The sequence below is a fragment of the Anastrepha obliqua genome, chromosome 2 (assembly GCF_027943255.1).
Source record: "Anastrepha obliqua isolate idAnaObli1 chromosome 2, idAnaObli1_1.0, whole genome shotgun sequence".
Classification (NCBI taxonomy): domain Eukaryota; kingdom Metazoa; phylum Arthropoda; class Insecta; order Diptera; family Tephritidae; genus Anastrepha; species Anastrepha obliqua.
Window position 1 is genome coordinate 124,662,139 of NC_072893.1, and position 26,035 is coordinate 124,688,173.

At 34.9% G+C, this 26,035-nt stretch overlaps 1 protein-coding gene across 1 annotated transcript in view; it reads left to right on the plus strand.

Annotated features, from left to right (window-relative positions):
* LOC129237458 (uncharacterized) overlaps window positions 1–26,035 on the plus strand; it is a 205,043-nt gene that overhangs the window by 142,617 nt on the left and 36,391 nt on the right. The window contains exons 9-12 of the mRNA XM_054872231.1: window positions 2,050–2,710; window positions 8,003–8,218; window positions 10,758–11,527; window positions 15,132–15,344. Coding sequence (XP_054728206.1) covers window positions 2,050–2,710; window positions 8,003–8,218; window positions 10,758–11,527; window positions 15,132–15,344 — 1,860 coding nt within the window. The remainder of the gene's footprint in view (window positions 1–2,049; window positions 2,711–8,002; window positions 8,219–10,757; window positions 11,528–15,131; window positions 15,345–26,035) is intronic.

A 26,035-nucleotide genomic window follows, 5' to 3' on the forward strand; every position in this document is an offset into this window, starting at 1 on the left:
TTATTCTTTTTCATTAGAGATACACCCGATTACTCGATATTGACTGAACTGCAAAACGCGCACCAGTCGTTTATTTTCCATACTAACTGCCGCTAGTTGGACACACCAAGTGAAGCCAAGTCCTTCTCTACCTGATCTCTGCAACACAGACGAGGCCTTCCTCTTGCACTGCTACCACCAACTCGTACCGCATCGAATACTTTCAGCGGCAGAGTATCTATTCGGACGACATGGCCCAGCTAACGAAGCCGCTAGATCTTTATTCGCTGCGCTATGTCTATGTCGTCGTAAAGCTCATACAGCTCATTGTTCCATCGTCTACGATACTCCCCGTCACCGACGTGCAAAGGTCCAAAAATCTTCCGCAGAATCTTTCTCTCAAAGAGACATTTCATCGAACAATGCTGGTGAAGTTTATTTACGCCTTATCCCGTTTCGGGTTTTTTATCTGCGAACAGAGGTCCAGGATCTGAATTTCAGCTTTTTTATGGTTACATACTAGGCCGGCAAACGTTTGGCAACCGAGTACAAATTTGTATGGGAAAAGGTGATCAGTCACAGTAGAGGTCTATACTGCTTAACGTTCACAGTTACTTCCGAGGACCAACAGGTATCCAAAAACTTCATTAAAATGCAGTCGGACACCCAGATTTTATGCAGTTCAATGGGTATGGAAGAGTAGTTAGCTTTGTTGAAGGAAATGTCAAAGTGAAAAAACGATACCAAATTGTGGATGCCTTGTAGAATGAAAACAGATCTGCTCGATGGTACGGCTTGATACCAAAAAGCGCGCACACTGCAATCTTTATGTGAGGGAGGCTCATAGTTCCTGCAAAACCTACACCAATACTTGACTCTGGTCTCATTCGAAAGTAGCAGCTTCACAGCTTCAATTTATCAATCAGTTCGGGGCTCTGGACACCACAGTGTTATTGTCTATACGTAACTCAGTCTCAAACTATCTTTTCCTTTCCTACGGAACTTAGGCTCAACTAAGATTACTAGATACGAACTTCTTTGTAGACTCTTCACGGTCTACAGATAATTCTCTTTGAAGAATCTCGCAGCTGTTACAGTAGACTCTGACTTCGCTGATGGTGTATGTGTCACCTAGTCTCAATTCTACATTTCGCTGCACAGAGTGTTACGAACTTTTCTTAGAATAGTTTAAAATAGTTATATTTCAGGTTCTTTGGCCGAAAGATGTTTGGTTCAGAGTTAGAGCTGATTACCTTAGCTTTCGACTCAGCTGACGAATCAGCTGTTACCGCACAGGTCATACCTCAAAAAGTTCTACAGCAGCCAGGGAGCTTCTATGACTGTTGAAGCTTGAACCTTACGCAGAAAGCCGCAGCCCACACTAATTCAATTATTTCAAATCTCCCTGTATAGAGTTCTTTCCGGTAGCTAATCAGCTAATTTATCCTAGCGCTTGAAAAAGATTCATGATTTTCACATTTTTAGCACAACAACCATAGCAACAACACAGGCACATTGTTAACCGCATTCTTCTCGCATCTGCTTATGTGTGTTTGTATGTATGTGCATCTGTCTATCACTCACCTCACACGCATAACTCTCATACAAACTCACAACCAGGCAAACATTCCACACATAGCATAGCCAAATAGCTAGACAGTCAATCAGTCAGGCATGACATAGTTATTCATTCAAATAAAAAAAAACAACGAAGCAAAATATTAAATATATTGTCATATACAACTTGACACTAACATTTACACTCTGCTCTCTATTTATGCTTCTTTCATTCGAAAATCGAATCACATCGACATTGACAAATACAAACAACAATACAACCAAATTGGCATATAACTGCTGCTGCGTACGCGTGCGTGTGCGTGCGATAACAATGCACAATGAAATCATGAATAAATGGCACAACGATACAAATTATTCTACTGTTAAAAAATGGCAATTGTCAACTCAAATGTCACTTCAACACATTCGCACACACTCATCACTTGTCAACTGTCATCCGCCAACTGTCAAAAATGTCGACTACAAATTACCTACAAAAACACCAACCAGATACCAGCAACAGCAACGCAAAGAAGGTCTCCTACCCAACGCCGACAATTTGACATTCTCGCCATCGCGCATCAAATGCCATCACCCGAAGTGTCCCAAATATGGAAATCGGAAGCCGTCGAGTATACAGGATCAAATGATCACCGTTATGGTGCCATTAAATTCGAATAATAATAATGTGAACAACAGCAGCAACAACAATAACAATGGCGGTGGTATGAATGGTGGGCGCAATCAACAAGCGGTAACAACAGCACCAACAACTACTTCAATATTGGTGCCAACGTCCCAAAACACGACAACAGCCGCAGCACTCACTTTACCCATTAGCGCCACAACAACAACAATAGCAAGCACAATACTAACAAATGGTGGTCAGTCAACCAACACTGGCTTGCCCAACAATATCAATAGCAACAATGTGAGCGTTGTCGGCCAACAGCAGCAACAACAACAACAGCAGCAACACTCCTCTTCAGAGAATTCTGTGCAATCATTGGAGCATACAACGCGTAATTCAAATTTGAAAAAATCGGCAAATCATTTGACACCGGATGCGGCAAAACAACAGACCCAGACACAGGGACAGGGTCAGCAATCGGGTCAACAGAAGACAATTTTGCTGAAATTCCCCTCGAATGTTGATTCGGAGCAATTGATTGTAAGTTTTGTTTAGCTGAATAATATTTATTGTTGTTGTAGATGATATAACAAATACTATGTGAATTCGATAAGGCACGATGATTCAATGGAATGTCCATTCATGCGTAATTCAATTAAGACCGAGCATGCCAAGAGAAAATTCGTGGATGTGGTAAAAACGAGTATGGGTCTCCTACCTACAGAGATATTTCCAAAGCTCTCTTCTTCTTCTTGGTTGGCGCGTTAGCCGCTTAAGCGCTTTTCGCCGAGTTTAACAAAGCGCGTCAGTCGTTTCTTTCCCATGCTACTCGACGCCAATTGTACACACTAAGTGAAGCCAAGTCCTTCTCCAACTGATCTTTCTAACGCAAAGAAGGCCTTCCTCTTCCCCTCCTACAACCAGCTGGTACCACATTGAATACTTTGAGTGCTGGTACTTTTGTATCCATTCAGAGGACGAGACCTAGCCAACGAAGCCGCTGGATTCGTAGTCGCTGCGCGATGTCTATGACGCCGCAAAGCTCATACAGCTCATCGTTGGCGATGGAGGATTCTCGTCGTTGCGAACGTGCAAAGGACCAAAAATCTTCCGCAGAATCTTTCTCTCAAACACTCTAAAGGATGCCTCGTCGGATCGGCATCGTCGAAACTAATGCGTCATACGTTAGGGCGGGCATGATAAGCGCCTTATAAAGTGTTAGTTGTGTATGTTGAGAGAAGACTTTACTACTCAATTGCCTAGTTAGTCCAAAATAACACTTGTTGGCAAGGGAGATTCTCATGCACTTTTAAATTCTGATTCTTCTTAGTCCTTACCCATAAAGTTTGGTTAGTTTAGTTTGGCTGATCAACAATGAATTACGCTTCTTGTCCCATAACTTGTCCCAAATGTTACATAGAGAGGGTGAATGCAGGCGTCGGTTTCAGATCATACTTCTGTGGCATTCACGCTCTATTCAGGGATATCTTTCAATGAGAGGAGGATCACAGAAACTAGACAGCTTAGGTGCGGTATGTTAAATGCAGTACCACTTAAGATTAGCTTCATCAAAAAGGTTTTACTTTTTCTCCGTGATATGGTGTAAGACAATATTCCCAACCACTAATCTGCAATCCACCATTGGATGTGTCGTCAGTTAGTTGGTGATTTTTGCATTGCATCAGCGAAACGTAAGCGAATCCCTCCACATCGTTGGCATATCAAGCTCTATTTTGATATAGCTAAGAGAGTGCAGTTTTGCGTCATGTTAGCCAATAATATACTTTTATCTAGCAAATCGAGCCTAGTACCCGAGCTCATACACGTCTCCCCTTAACCGTTCATTGCGCTGCAAAACCATAATCACATCTGGCGTTTTCCTTTATGTTATTCAGAGCCAATCCCTTTGTTGGGTTTGGAGTCGAAAAGTCCTGGCTGACCCGACTCTTGCTAGTTGTCTACTTTTCCTTCAATATTCTGATGTCCCAGGACCCAGATTAAGGTAACCTTATGGTTTACGCTCAAGGTGGTAAGCCTATTCCTGCTTTGTTCCACCAGTTTAGAGGTTGTTTGTAGCCGCATCCAGTGCCTGGACTGCAGCTTGTCTGTCCGAATGACTAGCAATATTGCCCTTAAAAGAGAAATCTGCGATTAGTAGCCTACGAACCTCCCCTATTCCACCTGGAAGACACAGCAAGTATTATATTAGGAAGACGCAGAGATTTTTCAATGCTAAGTCTGTGAGTATACATATATACCTGCTCGAACACCACAATCCGTTTATGAACCATCTGTAATGGCTGTAGTGTCGAAGTTGTTATGTGAACGTCCCTTACTCCATTCCTCCCGAGATGAAAAGCAGGTGGCAAAACTCCTATTGAATATCACCGTTGGGACGAGGCGATGTAATCAGCCCTCCCTGAGGTTTAGTGAGTTTGTCGCAATAATAGGCTGGCATAACCATAAGTTTTTTCCTTTCAGCGACCAGCTTTATTTAAGTGGATCAGCCATCGCATGGCTGTCAATAAAACTATTTTTTTGTTTTGTTTTTCCGAACAAACTAGGAAGTACAGCACTGAGCCAACGTTAAGTCCATTGTACTGCACTCAGGCTCTCTTTTTCTCTTTTTCTTTAAATCTACCCGACCTCCAAAGAAATTTGAGTAGATCTTGTGGTGCCAAGGAGCCAAGGTGGTCGCTTTTTAACACATCAGTGCCAAAGATCTCAAGCCTGTTTCAAGCAAAGCCCAGGCAGATGCACAGAAAGTGGTCCGCCCTCTCATTCTCCTCTCCACATGCTGGGCAGAGTGCACTGTCTGGGATGCCTACCTACACTGTCTGAGATGCCCTACAATCCCTTCTGTTTAATGACAGGAGGATCTGCGACAGTCGGTCAAATATGACCGATCAGTTTTGTCCATAAAGATAGTTTGGCCAACCGAGCCATTTTAATTTCCGCGCAGCTGTCGAATGCCGTTATAATGAGTTTTAGATAAATGCTGAGCTCAATACCTGAACAACCCAGAGTTGGCGTATGGCTAGGAATGTTTTTCATCCGAAAAGCACGTTAAAAAGTTGAACATTTTTTAGAGCAAAATTTTGGTTTAAAAACGATTTTATAACCAAAACTGAGTTTTCAAAAATAAAGTTTTTGTGTTTTCATAAATTTCCGTCACATAATAATTCTTTTATTGAACCATCGTGCCTTCGTGTTTATTCGAAGTTTCATCAATTACAAATATATTCGAATACAGCAAAAACCTATGCCGAAAATATTTATACACTCTTTGAAAGTTAGGTTACGTTTTCCAAAACTCTTTTAAACACTTATCACCTTCCATTACTACTTTTGACGAAGTGTACACTGAAAATCTGAACTGAGAATCAAAGTAAATAATTTTTATATGCATAAAAAATACAAAACTGCAAACTGTTCTAACAAATAAGAACACAATAGGTTAGGTTAGGTTAGCCTGGTTGGCAATAAGCCACGCATAGACCTTTTGGTCCCTAGCGATACCAGATGGAGACCGACCTCTATGAATACCTAAAGTAGACATGATGTAGGATGTCGGCGCTTTTGGCGAATCTAAATAAGGCTGGGAGCTCCGCTTTTGAGACGTCTTCCAGACCCTCAAACAGTGGGGCTCCCAGGCATCTTAGTCGCGTTTTTGATAATGCCGGACAAACGCACAGAAGGTGTTCTAAAGTTTCCTCAACATCCTCTCTGCATTTCATGCATTTGTCCGTGTTAGCGATCCCTATCTTGTACGCATGTGCAGCCAATACGTTATGACCTATTAGCATACCTATGATAGTTCTGCATTCCTTTCGCGAGAGCGTAAGTACGAATTGAGTCAGTTTTTTGTCGTTAGTTCTACACATGACTTTAGCTGTTTTGCATGTGGTCAGGTTAGTCCACCTAGCTTCCACATGCCTTTTCATGTGGTCGTCCATTTCCTTGTATATTGTGTTTAGCGGTTTTGGTATGTCATTATCTTACTCAAATGGTAGTCTAACAGCACTTTTTGCTATCTCATCTACTATTTCGTTTCCCATAATGCCGTTGTGACCAGGTACCCAGTAGATAAGCAGCCTACAGTTTCCGGCTAGCCTTTCTATGGCCTCCCTGCTCCGTCGAACATTTTTGAATTTAATACAATATGAGCTTATTGCTCTTATTGCTGCTTGACTATCCGCGTATATATTAATTGTTGAGTTCTTTCTTGTTCTAGTGTAGGCTAGCTCCGCGGCTTTCCCCACAGCAAAAACTTCCGCTTGGAAAATACTGCTGTGGTCTGGCAGCTTGATAGGCTACCTTATTCCTAGTTTTGAGCAGTAAATACCCGCTCCCACTCCGTCTAGAGTTTTAGAGCCATCTGTATAGATGTGAAAAGTTCTATGGCCAGGCTTCATGCCTTTGTGCCATCCCTCCTCTTCAATTGTAGTGCGAAACCTTCCCTCCCAATTAAAGTACGGAGTCATGTAGTCCGTGCCACTTTCCTATTGAGCTGTGACCGAAGGTTCTGCAGGTGAATACCCCCGCAGCCATTAGCCTCCTCGCGGACTTCGCTGCCAGGTTTTCCGCCATGAGGTCAATAGGTGGCATGCTGAGTATCATTTCCAGCGCCGCCGTTGGAGTGGTTTTCATCGCTCCTGTTATGCACAGAGCAGCGAGTCGTTGAATCCTTTCCAGTGGCATTAAGTATGCCTGTTTTCTTGTCGCAGTCCACCATACTAAGGCTCCATACAGCAATATCGGTCTAACTACTGCTGTGTAGCACCAATGCATCAGAGAGGGGGATAGACCCCAAGTAACGCCCAGCATTCGTTTACATGCGTACAACGCATTACTGGCCTTTTTCACCCTCTCCTCAACATTGTGCTTCCACAGCAATTTGCTGTCCAATATTTAAGAACACAATAAAGGCCCTAAAATTTTATAAATATGCAAAACAAACAGAAAAAAAAGTATGCCAAAACACTATCCAAAAGTAATGAAACTTTTACTAAGTACTACAGTTACATAAAAAAGGCACTCAACAAAAATTATGCCAGCCCTCCATGCTACACAAACACGCCCCTATGTTCCATTTTTGATTTATATTTCAGTTTAGTGAATTCTAAATCTTTTTCTATAAACTACTTGTATCGATTACATACCAATTTAGCTGCAGTTGGGCAACTTGGGCAAGGTATAGATATCATGAGTAAATTTTTGAATAAGTTTCTATTTAATTTTTTGTTTTGTTCTTTGCATTTTCTTAACATTTTTTTTACTTTAACATTTACTGTCGTAAAATATACTTTGTAAAACGAATGTAAATACATATAAATTCAAGTTATTTTTCCATATAAAAATTTTACTTTCAAATTTATCACCATGTTTTGAAATGTTTGTCACGTCACCAAAGTTTTTCCAAGTCCTAGCGGAAAATAAGCAAAAATTGTATATAGTAAAAATTGCAAAAAAAATCATAATCCGCTGGTCTTTGTCTGCTTATATACGTATGTAATAATACACCCTCAGTTATGAACAACCTCGAAATCCACTTTTTAATCAATTTACTATAAGTATGTCTAAGTATAGCATTAAATATTTACATACCTTTAAAGTTGTTGCTACCTCCAAAAGCAAAAAAAGGCATCTCGAAAGTTTCCATTTTTATTGAATTCTGTTCGCTATGGTTGCTTAAAAATTTTCCTATTATTTTCTTCGACTAAAAATTATCAAATTCATTAACCTGTTTTTTCTTCTCCATACCTTCACTTGTCTTTTTACCTTCTTTTTATGTGATTTTGTTTATCCACCATTCCCATCATCCCACCGCAGAGTAATCCCTGCACCTCGGGCTTCCTCAGTCCGCCCACATCGGCTAGCCGCCGTCCGTCGGTGATGTTCAACGAATATGTGCTGCTCCATACACCACCCGCAATTAGTGAAGCGCTAACGGTGGCCGGCACAACAACAACAGCAAATGTGGCGGAGAAGGGCGCTGTATGTTCGTCGGAGAAAATGACGCAGGCCGGTGATGGCAGCATTTGGCAGGTGAGTGTATAGGGAAATTCTCATATACAAAAGTGTCTTTCATTTCTCCGAAACGCCTCTGTATACAACTTTTTTGGGTTACATTAAGTTTTGATGCATTTATTTTTCATTACAATTTTCGTTTGCTTTTCATTACAATTTTCATTGGTTTTTCATTACAATGATACTTTACTTCTACCATGTTTCAATTTCGCTTCGTTTCCTTGGCTCAGTTATGCTTTTTCCTTAAAGTTTACACCTCTTTTAAGTTGTTTATATCTGAATTTATTCTATGCATTTTAGTATGGTTCATTTCATCCTACGTTATTTCATTCCATTTCGTTCCTTGTACAAGTACGTATATATATTCGAAATTACTTATTGAAATATTAACCTTATCTTTCAAATTTAGCTGTATCTTCCTTGATTTGCATGCTAATATTTTATAGTTGCTTTGACGTTGTTAACCTTTCCCCTATTTCGTTCCATTCCATATTTTCCCTTGTACTAATTTTGTGTGTTAAATGCGTAGTTTCTTTCTTTCACTTCATTCCGATTTCATATAGTTTAGTCTCTGTATTTAAACATCTCATCTGGCAGCATTTAATTTCATGCATGCCATTCCGTTTATAATTTTTTAAATTTCATTTTAATTTACATTTTACTTTACATTTTTTTATAAAATTTTAATTAAGTTTATTTTATTTTACCTTCGTTTCATTAAATTTATTTGAATTTTTTTATTAATTTTATTTCATTGGGCTTTGATTTTTTTTTAATTTCTTTTATCCTTTTTTTATTTTTATTTTTTTATTTCGTAAATCTTTTATTTTCTTTATTTTATTCTGCTTTTATTTATTTTTTAAATTTACTTTTATTTTTTTAAATTTGTAATATCTGTATTATTTTAATTTATTTTGTTATTTTATTTTTATTCATTTTATTTTATTATATTCGACTTTATTAAGTTCTTAATGCTATTTTGTTGTTTTTTTTCGAATTTTTTGTGTCTGTGTAGTTTACTTTTTTACATATTTATAACATTTCTTCCTATGCCAATTAATAAATTTTCTTCATTTCTGTATTTTACTTTATTTAATTTGATTTTTTATTTCTAATTTTGGAATTTACTTTTTTTTACTTTCTCTCATTTACTTCGTTTAGTTTTACCCAATTTTTTTTTCTCATCTGGCAGCATTTAATTTCATGCATGCCATTCCGTTTATAATTTTTTAAATTTCATAATTTACATTTTACTTTACATTTTTTTAAAAAATTTTAATTAAGTTTATTTTATTTTACCCTCGTTTCATTAAATTTATTTGAATTTTTTTATTTATTTTATTTTATTAGGCTTAGATTTTTTTTTTAATTTCTTTTATCCTTTTTTTTATTTTTATTTTTTTATTTCGTAAATCTTTTATTTTCTTTATTTTATTCTGCTTTTATTTATTTTTTAAATTTACTTTTATTTTTTAGTTTTACCCAATTTTTTTGAATATTTATATTTTATTTTCTTTTTTTTTGTATATTTAATTTTAATATACTTCATTTTAATACAACCTTTTTCCTTCTTACTAATATTTTTACAATTTATTTTCTTCCATTTTCGTTTTGTTTTCATTTTATTTTCTTCATTTCTTAAATTTGTTTGATATTTTTATTCTACTTCGATTTATTTTATTTTTATTTATTTATTCTTTTTTTCTAATTATTTGTTTATTTTTTCTAATTATTTGATTTCAATTAAGTTTTAATACAACTTTTTTCTGTTGTTAATTTACTTATTTACATCTTATTTTTGTTTTCATTTTTTTTTATTTTATTTTATTTTATTTTATTTTATTTTATTTTATTTTATTTTATTTTATTTTATTTTATTTTATTTTATTTTTTTTTTTTTTATTTTATTTTATTTTATTTTATTTTATTTTATTTTATTTTATTTTATTTTATTTTATTTTATTTTATTTTATTTTATTTTATTTTATTTTATTTTATTTTATTTTATTTTATTTTATTTTATTTTATTTTATTCTACTTTGTTTTATTTTTTTTTTTTTAAGTTTATTAATTCCTAACTTCCTACACTTTTTCACTTACTTTATTTATATTAATTTTACTTTTTTTGTTTTTATTTAAATTTTTTACTTTTACATTTTTTCTTTTTAATACTATTTTTTACTCTTTTAATGTTTTTTTTATGTAATTCACTGTTTCCATTTTCTTTTTGTTTTCATTTTATTTTCTTCATATTTTCTTTTCATTTTATTTTCTTCATATTTTCTTCTTATTTACTTCATAATTCTTAATATTTTCTTAATTAATATTTTTTCATTTCCCTTTTATTTTACTTCTTTTATTTTATTATATTTTATTTACTTTTATTTCATTTCATCTAATTTCTTTTTATTTCATTTAATTTTAATTTATTCCATACGTCATACCCTTCTTCATGTATTTCCCTCTCGCTCTCAATATTCCCTTCCATTTTGCCCACACCCACATTAATATCACCCTCTCACTTTACCATTGTCGCTCTCTTTCTCTCATCCTTAAGGTCAATCTCCCCCAAACGATCAACAGTGGCGGCAGCACAATCACCAATCCCTACGCCGATTGCTCCGAACTCGGTATACACGACGCGATGACATGTCAAGAGCTTTTAGCATTTTCTGTGGCCTTTTCAGCGGCCCTGCCCACCGGTCAAAGTACACTGGAATCGTTTTACACTTCGTTGGCGCGTTGCGATCCGCACACCGCCGAAGCGTTGAAAAATCAGCACAATCGCCAACAGACACAGCTAATGAAACAACAGCAACCGAACTCGTTGGTTATCAGCGAACGACAGTGTAAACGATTGGATAACAACACCACCGCCTTGGCGGTTACTAGCAGTGCGGGCAACAATACCGCCACTACAACTACGGGTCACTATATCGAAGACTATTCATGCTGCTATGATTTATACCAGAATGCTTTGTCCCCGCTCGGCGAGAAGAAGCAACGCTCGAAAGCGATGAAAATTCTGATACGGATTTATCGGTGCGTAATGCGTGTTTGCGGTGTGATGCGACGTTACATAAAGTTGCTAGTGGAGCATAAATACTTTCAGCAAGGCATACTGTTGGCCATTCTCATCAATACACTCTCCATGGGTATCGAATATCACGATCAGCCCGAGGAATTGACAGCTATTGTGGAGAAGAGTAATGTTGTCTTCTCGGCGATATTCGCTGTGGAGATGCTGTTGAAAGTGATTGCCGAAGGACCGTTTCGTTATATTGCGAATGGATTCAATGTCTTCGATGGCATCATCGTAATACTAAGGTGAGTTGACAGTGTAATATTATAATTTCTATTGCTGGTTTCAAGAGGTGAAGGTCTTTCGAGGGCCGTTCTCTCACACTCTCTAGATTTACTACCTCACTTAATTGAAGGTTCTGTTGATTTGTAGTGCTCATGAGGTCGATAAGAAGGGCTCTCTCGAAACACTTACTACATGTAAATAGATGGTAGAATTTCCTATAACTAGTCTCCTCTTTATGCCTGGCCGGGGAATATCAGGCTTGCTTTTCCAAAGCATTTCAATATTGCTCGAAACTTTAGTGCTGGCTAATCAAGGTGCCTTAATGGAGCTACTACGATGAGGATAGCAGAAAATAGGAGAAGCACCATCGAAAAACTTTTGGTTCCAGTTCGTAGGTATCTGTGACGGACTTCTGAAGCTCCACCCGCTAAGTCTGCGAACTTCCACTAGTTACTTGTTAAATTTTTCTGATACAGTGCACTACAGATTTTATGGGTTGGCATCTTGAATGCTAAGAAACCTGCTATATGGTGGCCTATTTAGTGTTAATGAACCACGCAGTGACTTGAAGTTTAAATTTTCTAAAAACCAAATATGTTTTATTAGAAAAAAACTAAAATACTCTGCCACCTGCCGCTTACAGTGCAAAAATTCAAATAGGTTTCTACTTTACAAATCGCTCGCATAAATCAACTAACTTGTGAATGAGTTTCACCGTCAAAAAATATGTATTCATGTATGAATTTCCCTTTCTATGCTCAGCAATAAATTTCAAGGCTATGCAAATTTGTGAAATTGCCGTCGACACAAACACCATCACATGCAAGTACGATTTGCTTGCAATTCTCGCCTTAGTGCCAAACTAGAACTACCAATACACAACACATACTTACCAGTATGTAAATATATATGTATAAACGTACATATATATGTATGCACGTATGTATCTATGCTGACTGGCGGAAAAGCGCACGATTTTTCCCAACGCCACAATGCATTCTGCTCATGCAAATCCTTGCTGCTTTGGCGTGTTGAAGCAGTGATAATTTCACTGTTGACATACGATTGCCGAAGATTTAAATTGTTGTGGCGTGAAGGGGTTGCGGTGTGGCAGAAAATGGCATGCACACACGCACATACAGCGTTACTCTATAGCGATTCTCTTTACTGTCAAATGTTGGCTAGCGTGTTGCTATTGTTGTTGGCTTATGTGCTAGTGTGAGCAACAGGCGGATAGTAAAATGTAGAAACTAAAGTCGGAAAAGAAATAAGAAGAAAAAATTACAAACGAAGCGAAGGCATTGAAGCGACGCTGAATGTGAAAATTGCGCTGCATTGTGGGGGCGAGGCTGTGTCTGCGACACTAATATGGCTCACTATAATTGTGAATGTGTTTGTGTGTGTGCGCAGTGTCACTGCAGTCAACAAGTTGAGAATATGCTGGCTTCGCTGGCGATAAATTGGTTCACATTGCAGTCGTCGCCACACCGCCACGCCATGCAAAACATGCCACTACCATCATGCAACATGTTGACCACCCAAGGTGCAGGCGACGACAAGCAAGTGACCAGGATAGTTTATATATATACACATACACATGAGTGCTCATACCGAACTTAAAGAAGAGGATGGAAGAATTTTTGTTGGAGTAAATATATAAATATATAAGTATTAGGCCGGGTCGATTTGTGGGGACGCAAAAAAATCGCGCATTGCTCTGTGAAAATCATATTCTAGGAATCAAAATAAGAAACTTTGCCGAAGGAACCATAGCTCTAAAACGAATTCTGATGTCCCCCAATTTGGGTCGAACTTTTTAGTTTCTTTTCTCATGTAAAGGCCAAAAATGGTGATATTTTGAAATGATTGTAAGAGGAACCCCCAGGGGAGTTCCAGGAGGTGTGCCACTGGCATGGGTGGATCGGCCGTCCAAAGTTAGTGGGGATCGGTCATACATTTGAACTCGATTGGAGCACTCTAAATGGGTCAAGGTGGGATTTTTCGTTCGACCCAAATTGGGGGACATCAGAATTCGTTTTAGAGGTATGGTTCCTTCGGCAAAGTTTCTTATTTTGATCCCTACAATACGATTTTCACAGAGCAGTGAGCGATTTTTAAATCGACCCGCCTTAATAAGTATATATGTATGTATATTATTTGCGGCTGCTTTGCTCAAATTTACTTGCATTCGTGTATGTGCCTCGGTGAGCTGCTTCGGTTTCAAATAGCTCGAATTTTTCACATTTCAAATTAACTTTGTGCAAATTGTTTGCATAGCGTTGAGCTATGCAAGTTATTTGGTCAGCCACACATGGCATATGTGTAACATTTCAGTTGACATGTCTGCATACGCAGTTAAAAACCGAAAAAGTTAGAGTGAAATATAATTCGTTAACTAGTATAGAGTGAAAGTGTATGTGTTTAGCTAATAAATGCTTTAAAGAAGCAGCTTACATACATACATTTAATTGGTTTCACGTCTTGCACGGAGTCCTTGTACGGCGTTTTAAATGGGCATAGCCTAACAGGGATTGTCAGTGGTAAATGGATCATATAAGGTTGGGCTAGGTTGCTTGTCTAAGACAAGGCTGTGTCTCTAAGGCCCATTGTGATACCTTCAATTGATTACCATCGCCTCACAAACTTCCTTAAACCACTTAGATCTTTTTAAGAAGGTGATCGGTCCCTCCAGTGAGATAATTTGAAAATATCCCAGTTCTTCAAATAAATAATCGCCAAGATATTTGGCATGGCTTCTTTGAACAGCAGGACATTCACAGAGGAGGTGTTTTACCGACTCCATTTCGTCGTCATTTCCACAACTACTGCAGAAGTCATTGTGAGGTACACCCATTCTATTGGCTGGGATGGCGTAGCGCAGTGACCCGTTATTATGATTTATTTCGTATATTATCAAAACTATCTCAATTTTTCGTAAACAAGCCACTGTCATAACCCCGGTTACGACAGCCAATCAGCTGATTCCTTCAAAGTCACTACTAATCGAATCAACTAAATGCTTCAGAGGTTCGCCAATGCTTGCCGATGGTCGACCGGTATTAGGGAAACTCTATCTGTTATTAAATGTTTCTTATCCATAGTGGGTTTTGAAAGTTAGCCAACCACCTAACAGTCACGTGCAGGCCCCCCATCTGTGGCGACCTTACTGACACAAAGATCCTAATTTTCTTAAATATTATGCAGATTCAATGTTGCCAATTTTCTTAAATCTTGTACTGATACAATGTTACCAATTTTCTTAAATCTTATGCTGATACAATGTTAACAATTTCCTTAAATCTTATACTGAAACAATGTTGCCAATTTTCTTAAATCTTATACTATTACAAAGCTGCCAGTTTTCTTAAATCTTATACTAATACAAAGTTGCCAATTTTCTTAAATCTAATACCGATACAAAGTTGTCAATTTTCTTAAATCTTATACTGATACAATGTTGCCAATTTTCTTAAATCTTATGCTGATGCAATGTTGCGAATTTTCTTAAAACTTGTACCGATAGAAAGTTGCCAATTTTCTTAAATCTTATGCTGATACAATGTGGCCAATTTTCTTAAATCTTATAAAACGTCCAATAAATTTTAAAATCCCATCCTTTTTCAGCGTCATTGAAATTTGTCAACAATTTCGAAATGGTAATGGTGGCGGAGGTGGTGGTTCGGGACTCTCGGTATTGCGCACATTCCGCCTCTTACGCATACTCAAACTGGTACGATTCATGCCCAATCTGCGACGGCAACTATTCGTGATGTTGCGCACTATGGACAATGTGGCTGTGTTCTTTTCGCTGCTCGTTCTATTCATATTCATATTCAGGTAAGATTTTGTTATTAGCGTAAAAAACTTTTAAAAAACTAGTGTTAGAATTAAATTATTTAAAAATTAGTTACTAAGATACTATTTAAATACTAATGAAAAAATTAACACTTTGGAAATCAAAAACAAAAGTTAGGCGGATTTTATGTAAAGGAGTAGAGGAAAAGAAAATAAAAAACGTTTACGAATATGAGGTAACGCGCTCAATACACTATAAATACGTACACTAACTCAAGTTATGGGAAAGTAATAATTTTATACAGTAAATGCATCAAATCATACAAAATATTTATTTTGTACAAATTTTAGCAAAAATTTGTTGAGGAAAATTTCATTTCGTTTAATATATTCAATAATTATTATTAGGTGTAAAAAAAACTCATAGAACTCAAAAAAAAAATTACGTTTTCGACCAACCAACTACTCAACCATGCCCTATTACAACATATCACATATACTTTTTTTATAATTTTAGTTTTTTGCTCTTTTACAGCAATGGATATTTCTCCTTCTTCTAGCCCAGAAATAAACATATTTAGCCGCCTCTTTTTATTTGCTTATAGACATTTCGCTAATTCCTAACCTCTTTTAAATAACGCTTCCGGAATTTCTTTCCATTTTTATTTAATTCAATGCTCTTTATGAACTCCATAAGTGCCCTTTCACTTCTCGCTGTCTTCAAAAGTAAGATGCCCTTAGAAATTGTAGTCCTTCTCACGCACTTGTTCTATTGAAAATACCCCTCCTTACACTTTCTCCAAGTAAAGCTTTAGCACTCACTTCTTTTACTACCTATTTTACTAAACTTGCCAACTTTACCCACATAATCGTCAACTCATTGAAAAAATACCAATTTTCATTTTTAAAAAACATTTTGTAGAAGATTTTAGATAAACAAATTAAAGAAAAAGTGAGTTTAGAAAATTATCAAACATCTTGTAAAAAGTTTATTATCAGCATTAATTCACATCTCAAATTATTTAGAGATGCTTTAAAATAAGTAGTGACTCTACAGTAAGGTCATATCGAAAATGAACAAATTATAATTAAAAATTTATCTAAGACAGACTACTCATCCAACCTCCTACATTTTCATTTGAGTAATTTAGACCAACCACACTCCATACCGCACATCAAAGATAGTCGCCATATTAAGTTTATTGAAAATCGTGTTTCCTTTGATTAAGTTTAGTTGCAATCTTATATTTTACTTTTCAATTTGTCGGCCCTGTTGCGACGTTGACACTTTTCTAAAAAAAATGGAATATTTTTCCATACTCACTTATTCAAATTTCCAGACAAACATTTTTTCGGCGCTTCGTAAAACTAAGACATGCACCTAAAATTAGAAAGTGTTGTCAAAGTGTCAAGTATTGTTTAAATTTAACGCAACTTCTACGCATTATTGTCAATTTTCGCTCAAACCCATGCAAAGAATGTAAGTTCCGAAACTGTTGTAACTTCTGCATAAAAAGCCTTCTAAGCACTGTTGTGAAAGAAACATGTTTTAACAGTCTTTCATTTTCGCTTTTCAATCGCACTACTGCCATTTTTCGTAAACTGCAATACAGCACTGTTGTCAATTTTTATGCGAAAATAATCGAATTACTTAAAGTAATCAAGTGAAAAGACACAAAAAGGTACGTATACACAAGTGAATAAATATATATAAAACGCTGCTGTCACCTATCTCACAGCGTGAATTTTGTTGCGAAATAGTTGAAATATTATTTTGTAGAATAGGCACTCACAGCACTGATGCTAAATTTCATTGCCGAAATACTAGTCAAGAATTTGTTGGCGCTTCAAACAGTGTTGCGAGTTTTCTCCGATAGTATATATGCACAGCCATTACAATGTTGCCAATTTTCAGGCATACATGCACTCAATTAATTTCAAAGATTTGAATAAAAGTGTTCAGAAATAAAACATAGAATATTCTTTAGAAATAAGATTTTTCATAACAGAAAAGGATCGAGTTAATGGCTTATTATACTGATTTTCAGTACACATGCGTAAAAAATCACTTTCTGCAACAGGTTTTTATTTGCTAAAATTTCATTAAGAGTTATTAAACTTTTCGTTTTTTTATGAAAGTTAGTATGTGGACTTTTTTACATCCAAAGTGTTTTCGAAGTCTGTACATTTTTTTGTTTTGCTTTCATTGTCATGTTTAAATACGAAATTATTAGGTTTGTTAAATTTGTTTTAGAAATTTATTGCGGAACCTTTGGTCACATTAGAAATTTACACCATTTTTATATTATTTACTGGTATTATCATTCAAATAGAAAATTTTAAATTTTACCTGCTACCAGTTAATCACTACTTAAAGTTTTACTGGCAGACTCTTGTTTAACAAAATAATCAACGTTAGTTCAAGAAATATTCAATTTATTCCATTCATTTATGAGCAGCGAGTTAAAATCCAATTTTTTTCCTTTTAGCAATTTTGAAAATAATATTTTACAACGCCGCTAATTTATAGTAATACAGAATAACAGTAAAATATTAATATTTCTCAGTGGACTGTACGCCAAAGTCGATCAAGTTCTTTCGCTACCACTTTCACTTCTTAGAAAAGTTATTTAAATTGTAACGCTTTGCCAATTACTGCCGCAACGTTTTGAAATGTTGCACAGTTTCTATCAATTATTTCTTGACTTATTAAGAGAATATTTTACACCGCTGCTAATTTTTAGTAATTCAGAATAACTTATCCGGCAAAGTCTTGAAAAGAGTCTTAAAAAATTTACTAAAATTGTAACGCTTTGCCAATTACTGTCACAATATTTATCGATGTTGCCAGTTTTCTGTATCAATTTCTTTCTGACTTATTGAGCTGAATATTTTACAATACTGCTAATTTTCGTTAGATAATAGTAAATTAATACCCTATACCTCAATGGGCTTTGCAACAAAGTCTTAAAAGGTGTATGGAATTGCGACGCTTTATTAATTACTGCCACAATATTTTGCGATGTTGCCAGTTTTCTATATCAATCACTTTGTGTCTTATTGAACAGAATATTTTACAACGCCGCTAATTTTTAGTAATTCAGAACAGTTAATGGTATTAAAAGTTTATAAAGTTGTATTGCTTTATCAACTATTGCTATTTACTTTTTTACTTTTTGAAATAAGAATTTCTTTATTACACTTTTAAAAACTCCGAAATTTTTTCAAACCAAACCTTGTTTAAGAAGATTAATTTCCCGCATACTATCTCTAACTACACTAAGCACTGCCCCCCCTTTCTTGACAAAAAGTATTTAGTAAAAATATCTATTCCATTTTTCAGCGCATCATTAGGAACGAATTTCAATTATTTCTAGAACATGCCCTTTGTTTTTTAAATAAACTCCCATTGTTCGAAATAAATACTTTTGTTAATTTTTAAACACATGCAGTTTTTTTTTTAATTTTTATATTTACATTAAATACCTTCACGAGTAAATACTAAAAGGGGAATGCTCAGACAGGTTTAAGATTCTTATTTTTATTTCGGTTTTTTTTAGTTATCGTTAGTGTTAAAAAATATTTTTAAACAAAAAGCTTAAACTTAAAATACACCGATTTCTCACTTATCATTACAAAAAGTGCTCATACATTTCTCGCCCTTTAAAACCAATTCGCTCATGCTTTCTGTCCTTCTTCTTTCCACCTCAACAAACGCTTATCAATCAATGAGCTCAATGAAAGCCTTTCACAAACAACACAAAACGACTTTAGTACTCGTACTTCAATATTTATTACAACATATTTTTATAGTAAAAAATTAGTAAAAATATTAGTTAGTTTGACAATCGCTGTGTGTACTTAGTCGAATTAGAATTTAGTGTAACTAGTCTGTTTTTTTTAGCCATCCAATCAAAAGTTGAAAAGTCTCGAAGAGTTCATTTATCAAATTTCGAAATTTCAATACTACTCTACTAATCTACATACTCGTATACATGGTTGTAACTCGACTATTTACTTAGTACAATTATTCATGCAATGAATTGGTACATCACTTTTACTTACACATACAATCTATATATACTCATATGTGTACGTATATATTTACAGTATAACTTTACGCCTAATTGTGTAGTTAGTTAAAAAAATTTCTTGGATTTCGCCAGTTAGTTAGTTTCATTGTTGCCTCAAGTAGTTAGTCAAACAAAACCAATAAAAAAAATATATAATTTTTTTTGTCAAAAAGCAAACTCTATTTGGTATTAATGTTTTGAATTTTTTCACAAAATTGCTTTAAAACTATCCAAAATTTCTCACTACAGATATAAACATAAAAAATATATCTAAAAAATAGCTAAAATAATGCTAAAAGTAACTAAACTGATGTTTAAATATACAAACATACCCATAGCACACATTCACATATTCCGCAATAAAATGCAATGCTCTCTCACACATATACATTTGTATCCATTCACTTACACATAATCAAACAACCACTTATGTTTAACAACAAAGCAAAATAGTTTACATTTTTATAAAAAAAACCGCTAATTATAAAAATAAATGAATTATACTAAATGAGTGATGTAAAGTGGACTATTAGCTTTAAGCTTTCCATAAGACTTTTTAAATATTTATACATTTATTCTCTCAATTCTTCTGTCAACCATTTTAAAGCTATTTTGAAACTTTCATAGACCGTTTGCGCCTTAAGTCTGTCGTTTTACCCCCATTTTTGCTTTGCAATGCTTCTAAAGCAGCATTGTTGCCAATTTTCAAAATAAGTTTTCTTTAACAAAAATTTCATTTTTTTTTTATAAAAATTTTGTTTATTTTATTGTAATGGTAAATTATCTTATTTAAATTGGTGGAAAAAAGTATTAGTTGAGCAAACCATTATTTAGCAACCGTTCAACTGAAAACTTGATGCAAAAAACCATAATTTGGGATACGCGTTATTGCCAATTTTCAGTTGAACAATTGTTAAATAATGACACTAAGATTGCAGACGTGAATACACTGTTTCCAATTTTCAGCTAATAGTGCTTCAGAATACATTGTTGTCAATTTTCAGCTAATAGTATTTCAGATTACACTGTTGCCAATTTTCAGTTAACAGTGTTTCAGAATACACTGTTACCAATTTTCAGTTAATTCAGAATACACTGTTGTCAATTTACAGTGAAATAATTACATACTATTGGTACTAATGTGGAGCTTACAACATGGTACATTTGGAAAATTGTGTTAAGTTAAAACATTTTGAGTTCAGGTTTCAATAACTGTTCCATAACTGTGCTTCAATTACTTTGCTTGAGTATACTATTGACTTTTTTTGGGCAATTTTTTTCATCGTTATTTCTGCCATCTTAGGTAACATTATGACTAAGTATTATATTAAATAATAATGCTTCCTAAACCGAATTTCTGTTTAGTAAATTGGCAATAGTGCTGCAGATTGCTTTTTTCTTTAACAATATTGATTAGTTAAAATAAGTAATTAGCATTGCCATCGAGAATGTAGTAAAAAATGCAAATGCTTAATGCAACTATTTTGAAAGATAACTACTAAAATTTGTATCAGCCAAACCCTAACCTTTCGTGCGGTTATACCTTTTAAGCGCCTTTTTTAGCAGAACACGACTTTTTTTTGAAAAACCACGTATGAATAAACCTTTCTAATGTCCTTTACTTACTTAGATGTTGTTCTTAAGTCTTATCTCTCCACCACTTAAGCAGCTTTCAGATACATCTAATTTTTGACTGTATTCCTCTTAAGTGTTTCCCTCTTCAGCCCGAACCACTTAAATACCTCTGAATAAATAATTGGTAAATTATTTATGATGCAAATTAAAGTCATACGGTTGCATTTCAAAAAAATTATAAAAAAATAAAGTGGAATATGTATACAATTGACTCGTACATCTTCTATTAAATATTTGGCCGAACTTCTCCTCCAATTTCTGACCTACATTCTACAGTTCATGAAAACTTCAAATGTCAAGTGAAGTTTATGAGAAGCTTTTTCTGCTTTTTCATTGCAGAAATACACTCAAGGGTTTGCCGTTGCCTATGGAGTTAATTACTTTCTCCCATATTTCTTAAGTGCTCTGCATGCCGCAAATTTCATCGAGTACCCAAACAGTTTAAACACCTCGCATAATAATATTTTTTAATAGAAGTGGTATAGTCCCAAAATCAAGATACGCGCCTTAATTCGAAACTTTATAGCAAATAAAAGGCGATCAATTTAGAGATGTCGGATTTTAAATTGAAATGAAACAACGAGAATCCATATTGGCCAATCTTTATTATTTTTGTGTAGACAAATGCTTTTCAAAGATAATCCTTTTCTTTCTAATTCGGCCATCTATAAAGACCAATTTTGAATGAATCGCTGGGGATTGGGGAACTTCGGTTGGTATCTCGTGAATAACTTTAGTGATGTTGGCTTCCAATGACTTAATCGAAAATTATTGTTCCACGGACTGTATGGCAAATAGCTTCCGCCGTCTTGTTAGAGCCATGGCGAACTTATTGTGGAGATCACGGACTTAAATTTCTAGCATCAAAAAGTCGTTTATCATGGCACGACAGCATTCGCCATTCATTGTTGCATTGGCGCTAGTCACGTCTTCTAAGAAATATGGCCCCATGATTCCTTAATTTCTCCAGTCCTTAGGCCGTACCAAACGTTTGTTTTCAATGGATGCAATGGCTATTCCTGAGCGCCCGATGTACACTTTTCACAGAGCGTCAATTTTCTTCATACAATTCTACGATTTGTAAACGTTTTTGAGGTGTGAGTCTTTCCATGATGAAACTTCAATGGATACTGAAAAAAATTATAGGTTTAGTTTGACAGCAGTCACGCGTGATCTGTCAAAACAAACCCTACTGGAAAAATACCTCCAATCTGATCGCCCTTTATATTTCCCTCACTTAACCTTTGAAGAGTTGGGGTAGCATACGCCTTTCTGAAATGTGCCTACTTTCTTCTCACTGATCCTTACTCAAATCTCCTGTTTTCCCCCCAACCACTTTCTGCCCATCTATTTTTGTCTCTCTCTCTCTCTCGCTCTCTCTCTTGCTTTCTGTCTTGTGCCTACTTTCTTCTCACTGATCCTTATTCAAATCTCCTGTTTGCCCCCCAACCACTTTCTGGCCATCTATTTTTGTCTCTCTCTCTCGCTCTCTCTCTTGCTCTCTCTCTTTCTCATTTATTTCCCTCCCCCCTGCACTCGTCTTGTTTTGCACAATATCACTATCCCGTTCTAATTTCTGCTCTTTTGCCGCTATACTCTATTCTGTGCTCTTCTCCTCACTGTGCGCAATATAAATTTTTAAAATTCTCTTGCTCTTGCTTTTACTCTCTTTTCTCCGTCTCTCTTTCAATTTCTATTTCTATTACTCTCTTTTCGTACACTAACATAATACGGTTCTTGAAATTAATTACGTATTTTTGAATAAACAAAAACAAAAATATTTTTAAAATATCCCTTAAAACTACTAAAACAAATTTATTAAAATAATACTATCAATTATTCAAATATGTCATACATAATACATATCTCTATACTTTATAAATATATATTTACTATATATATAATCTTATATATATCTGAACTCGCCACAAATCAACTTATCAATTTGAATAAATAAATAAATATTATATATATGGAAACTCAATCAAACCAATCGAACATCAATTAATTTAGTATACTCGGCATGAATCTATTCGGATGTCAATTCTGCGAGAACGTTAACGATGAAAAAATATGCGATCGTAAGAATTTCGACAGCCTGCTGTGGGCGCTCGTCACTGTGTTTCAGGTAGAATTGCTAAAAACAAATAGCATTATAACTACTCAATACTTGCTACTACTACTACTATTCTCTACTACTATTACTACTACTAATATAATTTATTTTCAACCAACTAATAACTATTCTTACGGATTTTTTTCTAATATGTATAAAGTTTAGTACAAGAAAAACAAACTCGTATTTTATAAAAATGTTGTTTTACGATGCCAAAAAAAAACCTGAATTGCTGTGTTGTTTTGTGTTGTATCTAAATAGCGAAGTAATTAAAAAATTTAGAACAAAACTGAGGACTGTTGCTGTGTTCATTTCTAGTGTAAATAAGAGTTAATATTTTTATTTCTATTTTTCTTTCAATTAATTTTTGTTGCCGCTCCTTCCTACCTTTTTGGAAATTTTAGCTAATTTGCCTTTAGTATTTTTTTCTTTTTGGTTTTTTGTTTTTTTTTTATTTTATTGTTTTTTTTTATGTTAAACGCTAGTATTTTTTATTAAATGCTCATGGCATACGCAAATTTTGTTTAGAGTTTTTTTTTTTTTTTTGAGAGGAACAAAAATATTTGTGTACAATTTTTTTCTATTTCGCCCTATTTTTAATATTTTTTTCACATTTTTTTCATAGCAGTCATATTTTTTTAAACTCATTTTTACCCTTTCATTGGCTCAACAACATTTTTTTCTTTATAATTTTTGTATTTACCTTATTTGCTACACTTTTTTGCTTTATCTGCGCTGTTTTTCGATCAGAGTTTTGTTGGAAATTGATAAAAAATATTTTTGTGGTGTGTTGAGTCAAAAAAAAATCCAAAAAATTTTATCTAATGTAAACACACTCATTTCAGTAGTTTAAAAAAAAATCTAATCTTTAATTTACTATCCTTGTATGTGTGCATATATAGACAAGTAGAGGAAGCAATGCTAGTAAATATTAAAGTAAAATTTAGTGCAAAAAAAAAATGTTTATAGTAGGACTTGTTCAGATATAGGAAGTTAATAGTATTAGCATACATAACTACACAAATATGTCTAAGTATATACATAAATGTACTACATACATAGTTGCATACGTATGTGTGTACCATACAATAATATCCCACGCATGCCTTAGCTAGAGTGAGAATGCTTTGGGATATACGAAATGCTTGTTACATATTTATTAAGAGGAAAGTGTCTTAAGGCAAGCGGGAAGGCAAATAATTTACATATCACTACAACCAACAGGTAAGCCTTTAACCATTTAACCATTTTTTTAAATGCTCTCTAGTGCTCAATTTTTTTCACTGCTCGCTCAATTTGCTTGCATGCTTCTATTAGGCGATGTAAATATTTCAAGCACTCTCACTCATTTGCCACTCGCGCATTTAATCACATCTCATCTTTCATGCAAAATTAGTACTCAACAGCAAAGCACTCAAATCAAAGAGCGTTCGCAATCAAACTGTACTCGGGTTTAATACGTTTATTAACCGCGTTCTCTTTCATGGCGCAGAGCTTAACTTAACGGTGTTGCCGGCAGCACTGAACTGAAACTGATTACATTATAAGCCAATCAGCGCTTTGTGCTCAATTTTTCACTCAACTCAAACCTTTTTTTATTTATCACTAAATTTTTCTAGGTTTAGCTGCACTTTGTGAGTATAATTCTCACCCATTATGGAAAATTTCATTCATTTCATCAAAGGCGTTCTCAAGTTTCATACTAACTGTCCGTATAATACTGCACATATTTACAAGGCGTATCAAGTTGTGCATACTATTTGATTAGAGAAATGAAACTCACTGAGTCTAGTTTGGGAATTTGTATAGAGGCTGATGAGCTCTTGAAGCTGCTGAATGAAGCCAATACTGTCGAATATAATCTAGTTTCATTAGTTTAATTTTAAGATCAACCGAGAATCAGAAAGTAAGGTCTCAAGATATTCCTGCTAAATCCACCCGGATTTGATTTGATTCATCAACCAGGTTTATAATAAATTATAGTATAAATTCATTTTTGCTAAACTCAACTTCACTGAATAAAGCAATATGACTCCTTATTATATGAGTCTTCCCAAACGGATCTCAACTGCTGGCAGATTTACTGAAATTTTACCTCAACTCTAATTAAGTTAAGTGCACTTTTCACGCATTTAACGCTTTTATGATAAGTCCGAACAGAAAACTGTCGAACTTTATACTAAAACTTGAAAAAAAGGACATTCGGTTGATGGTCGGATTTATTACAGGACGCAGCCCATGAAGTCAGCATATGACCACCATTGAAATCATTGGGGACGCGATTGGCCTGTCTTGCTCAGAAGAGGTAGATAGCACTGAGCATTTTCTCTGTGAGTTTCCTGCCTTTGCTAGAGCAAGGCTACGAATTTTAGGTTCTGATGCCATGAGAATGAGTAATATTCGTTGTTCTCTCAAACTGGGGATATTTTCATATTTACCAAAGAATCTGGTAATTCTCACAGGACTAACTATCTCTGTCTCTGTTTCTATTCTGTCACTTCTTTCGCTCTGTTACTTCTCTACTCTCCTTTCCTACTTAATTATCTACCCTTTTACTTTTCAGAGTTTTGAATATAATGAGCGTTTTAGCCTGTGTTTTTAGAAGTTTCCAATCTCTCGGCGCTTCTTGGCTCATCATTTGCAAATTTCAGTTTCAAAGCAATGTTTCTCAATTCAGTTGTCATGGTTATTTTTTAAGCTAGTTTTGTAATAAACAAGGAATAGTTGAAAATTTAAAAAAACAGGATCTTTCCACTGGCTAACTTAGAACTTGCCAAAACTCGCGTGTTCGCTTTTCTACTCTCTCCCTCTCTCACTCGCGCTGTCTCTTTCATTAACACTCGCAAGTATGAATTAAAAGTTAGCCAATCAGCGTGAGCCACTCAATTCAATAACCAATTAGTACTTAC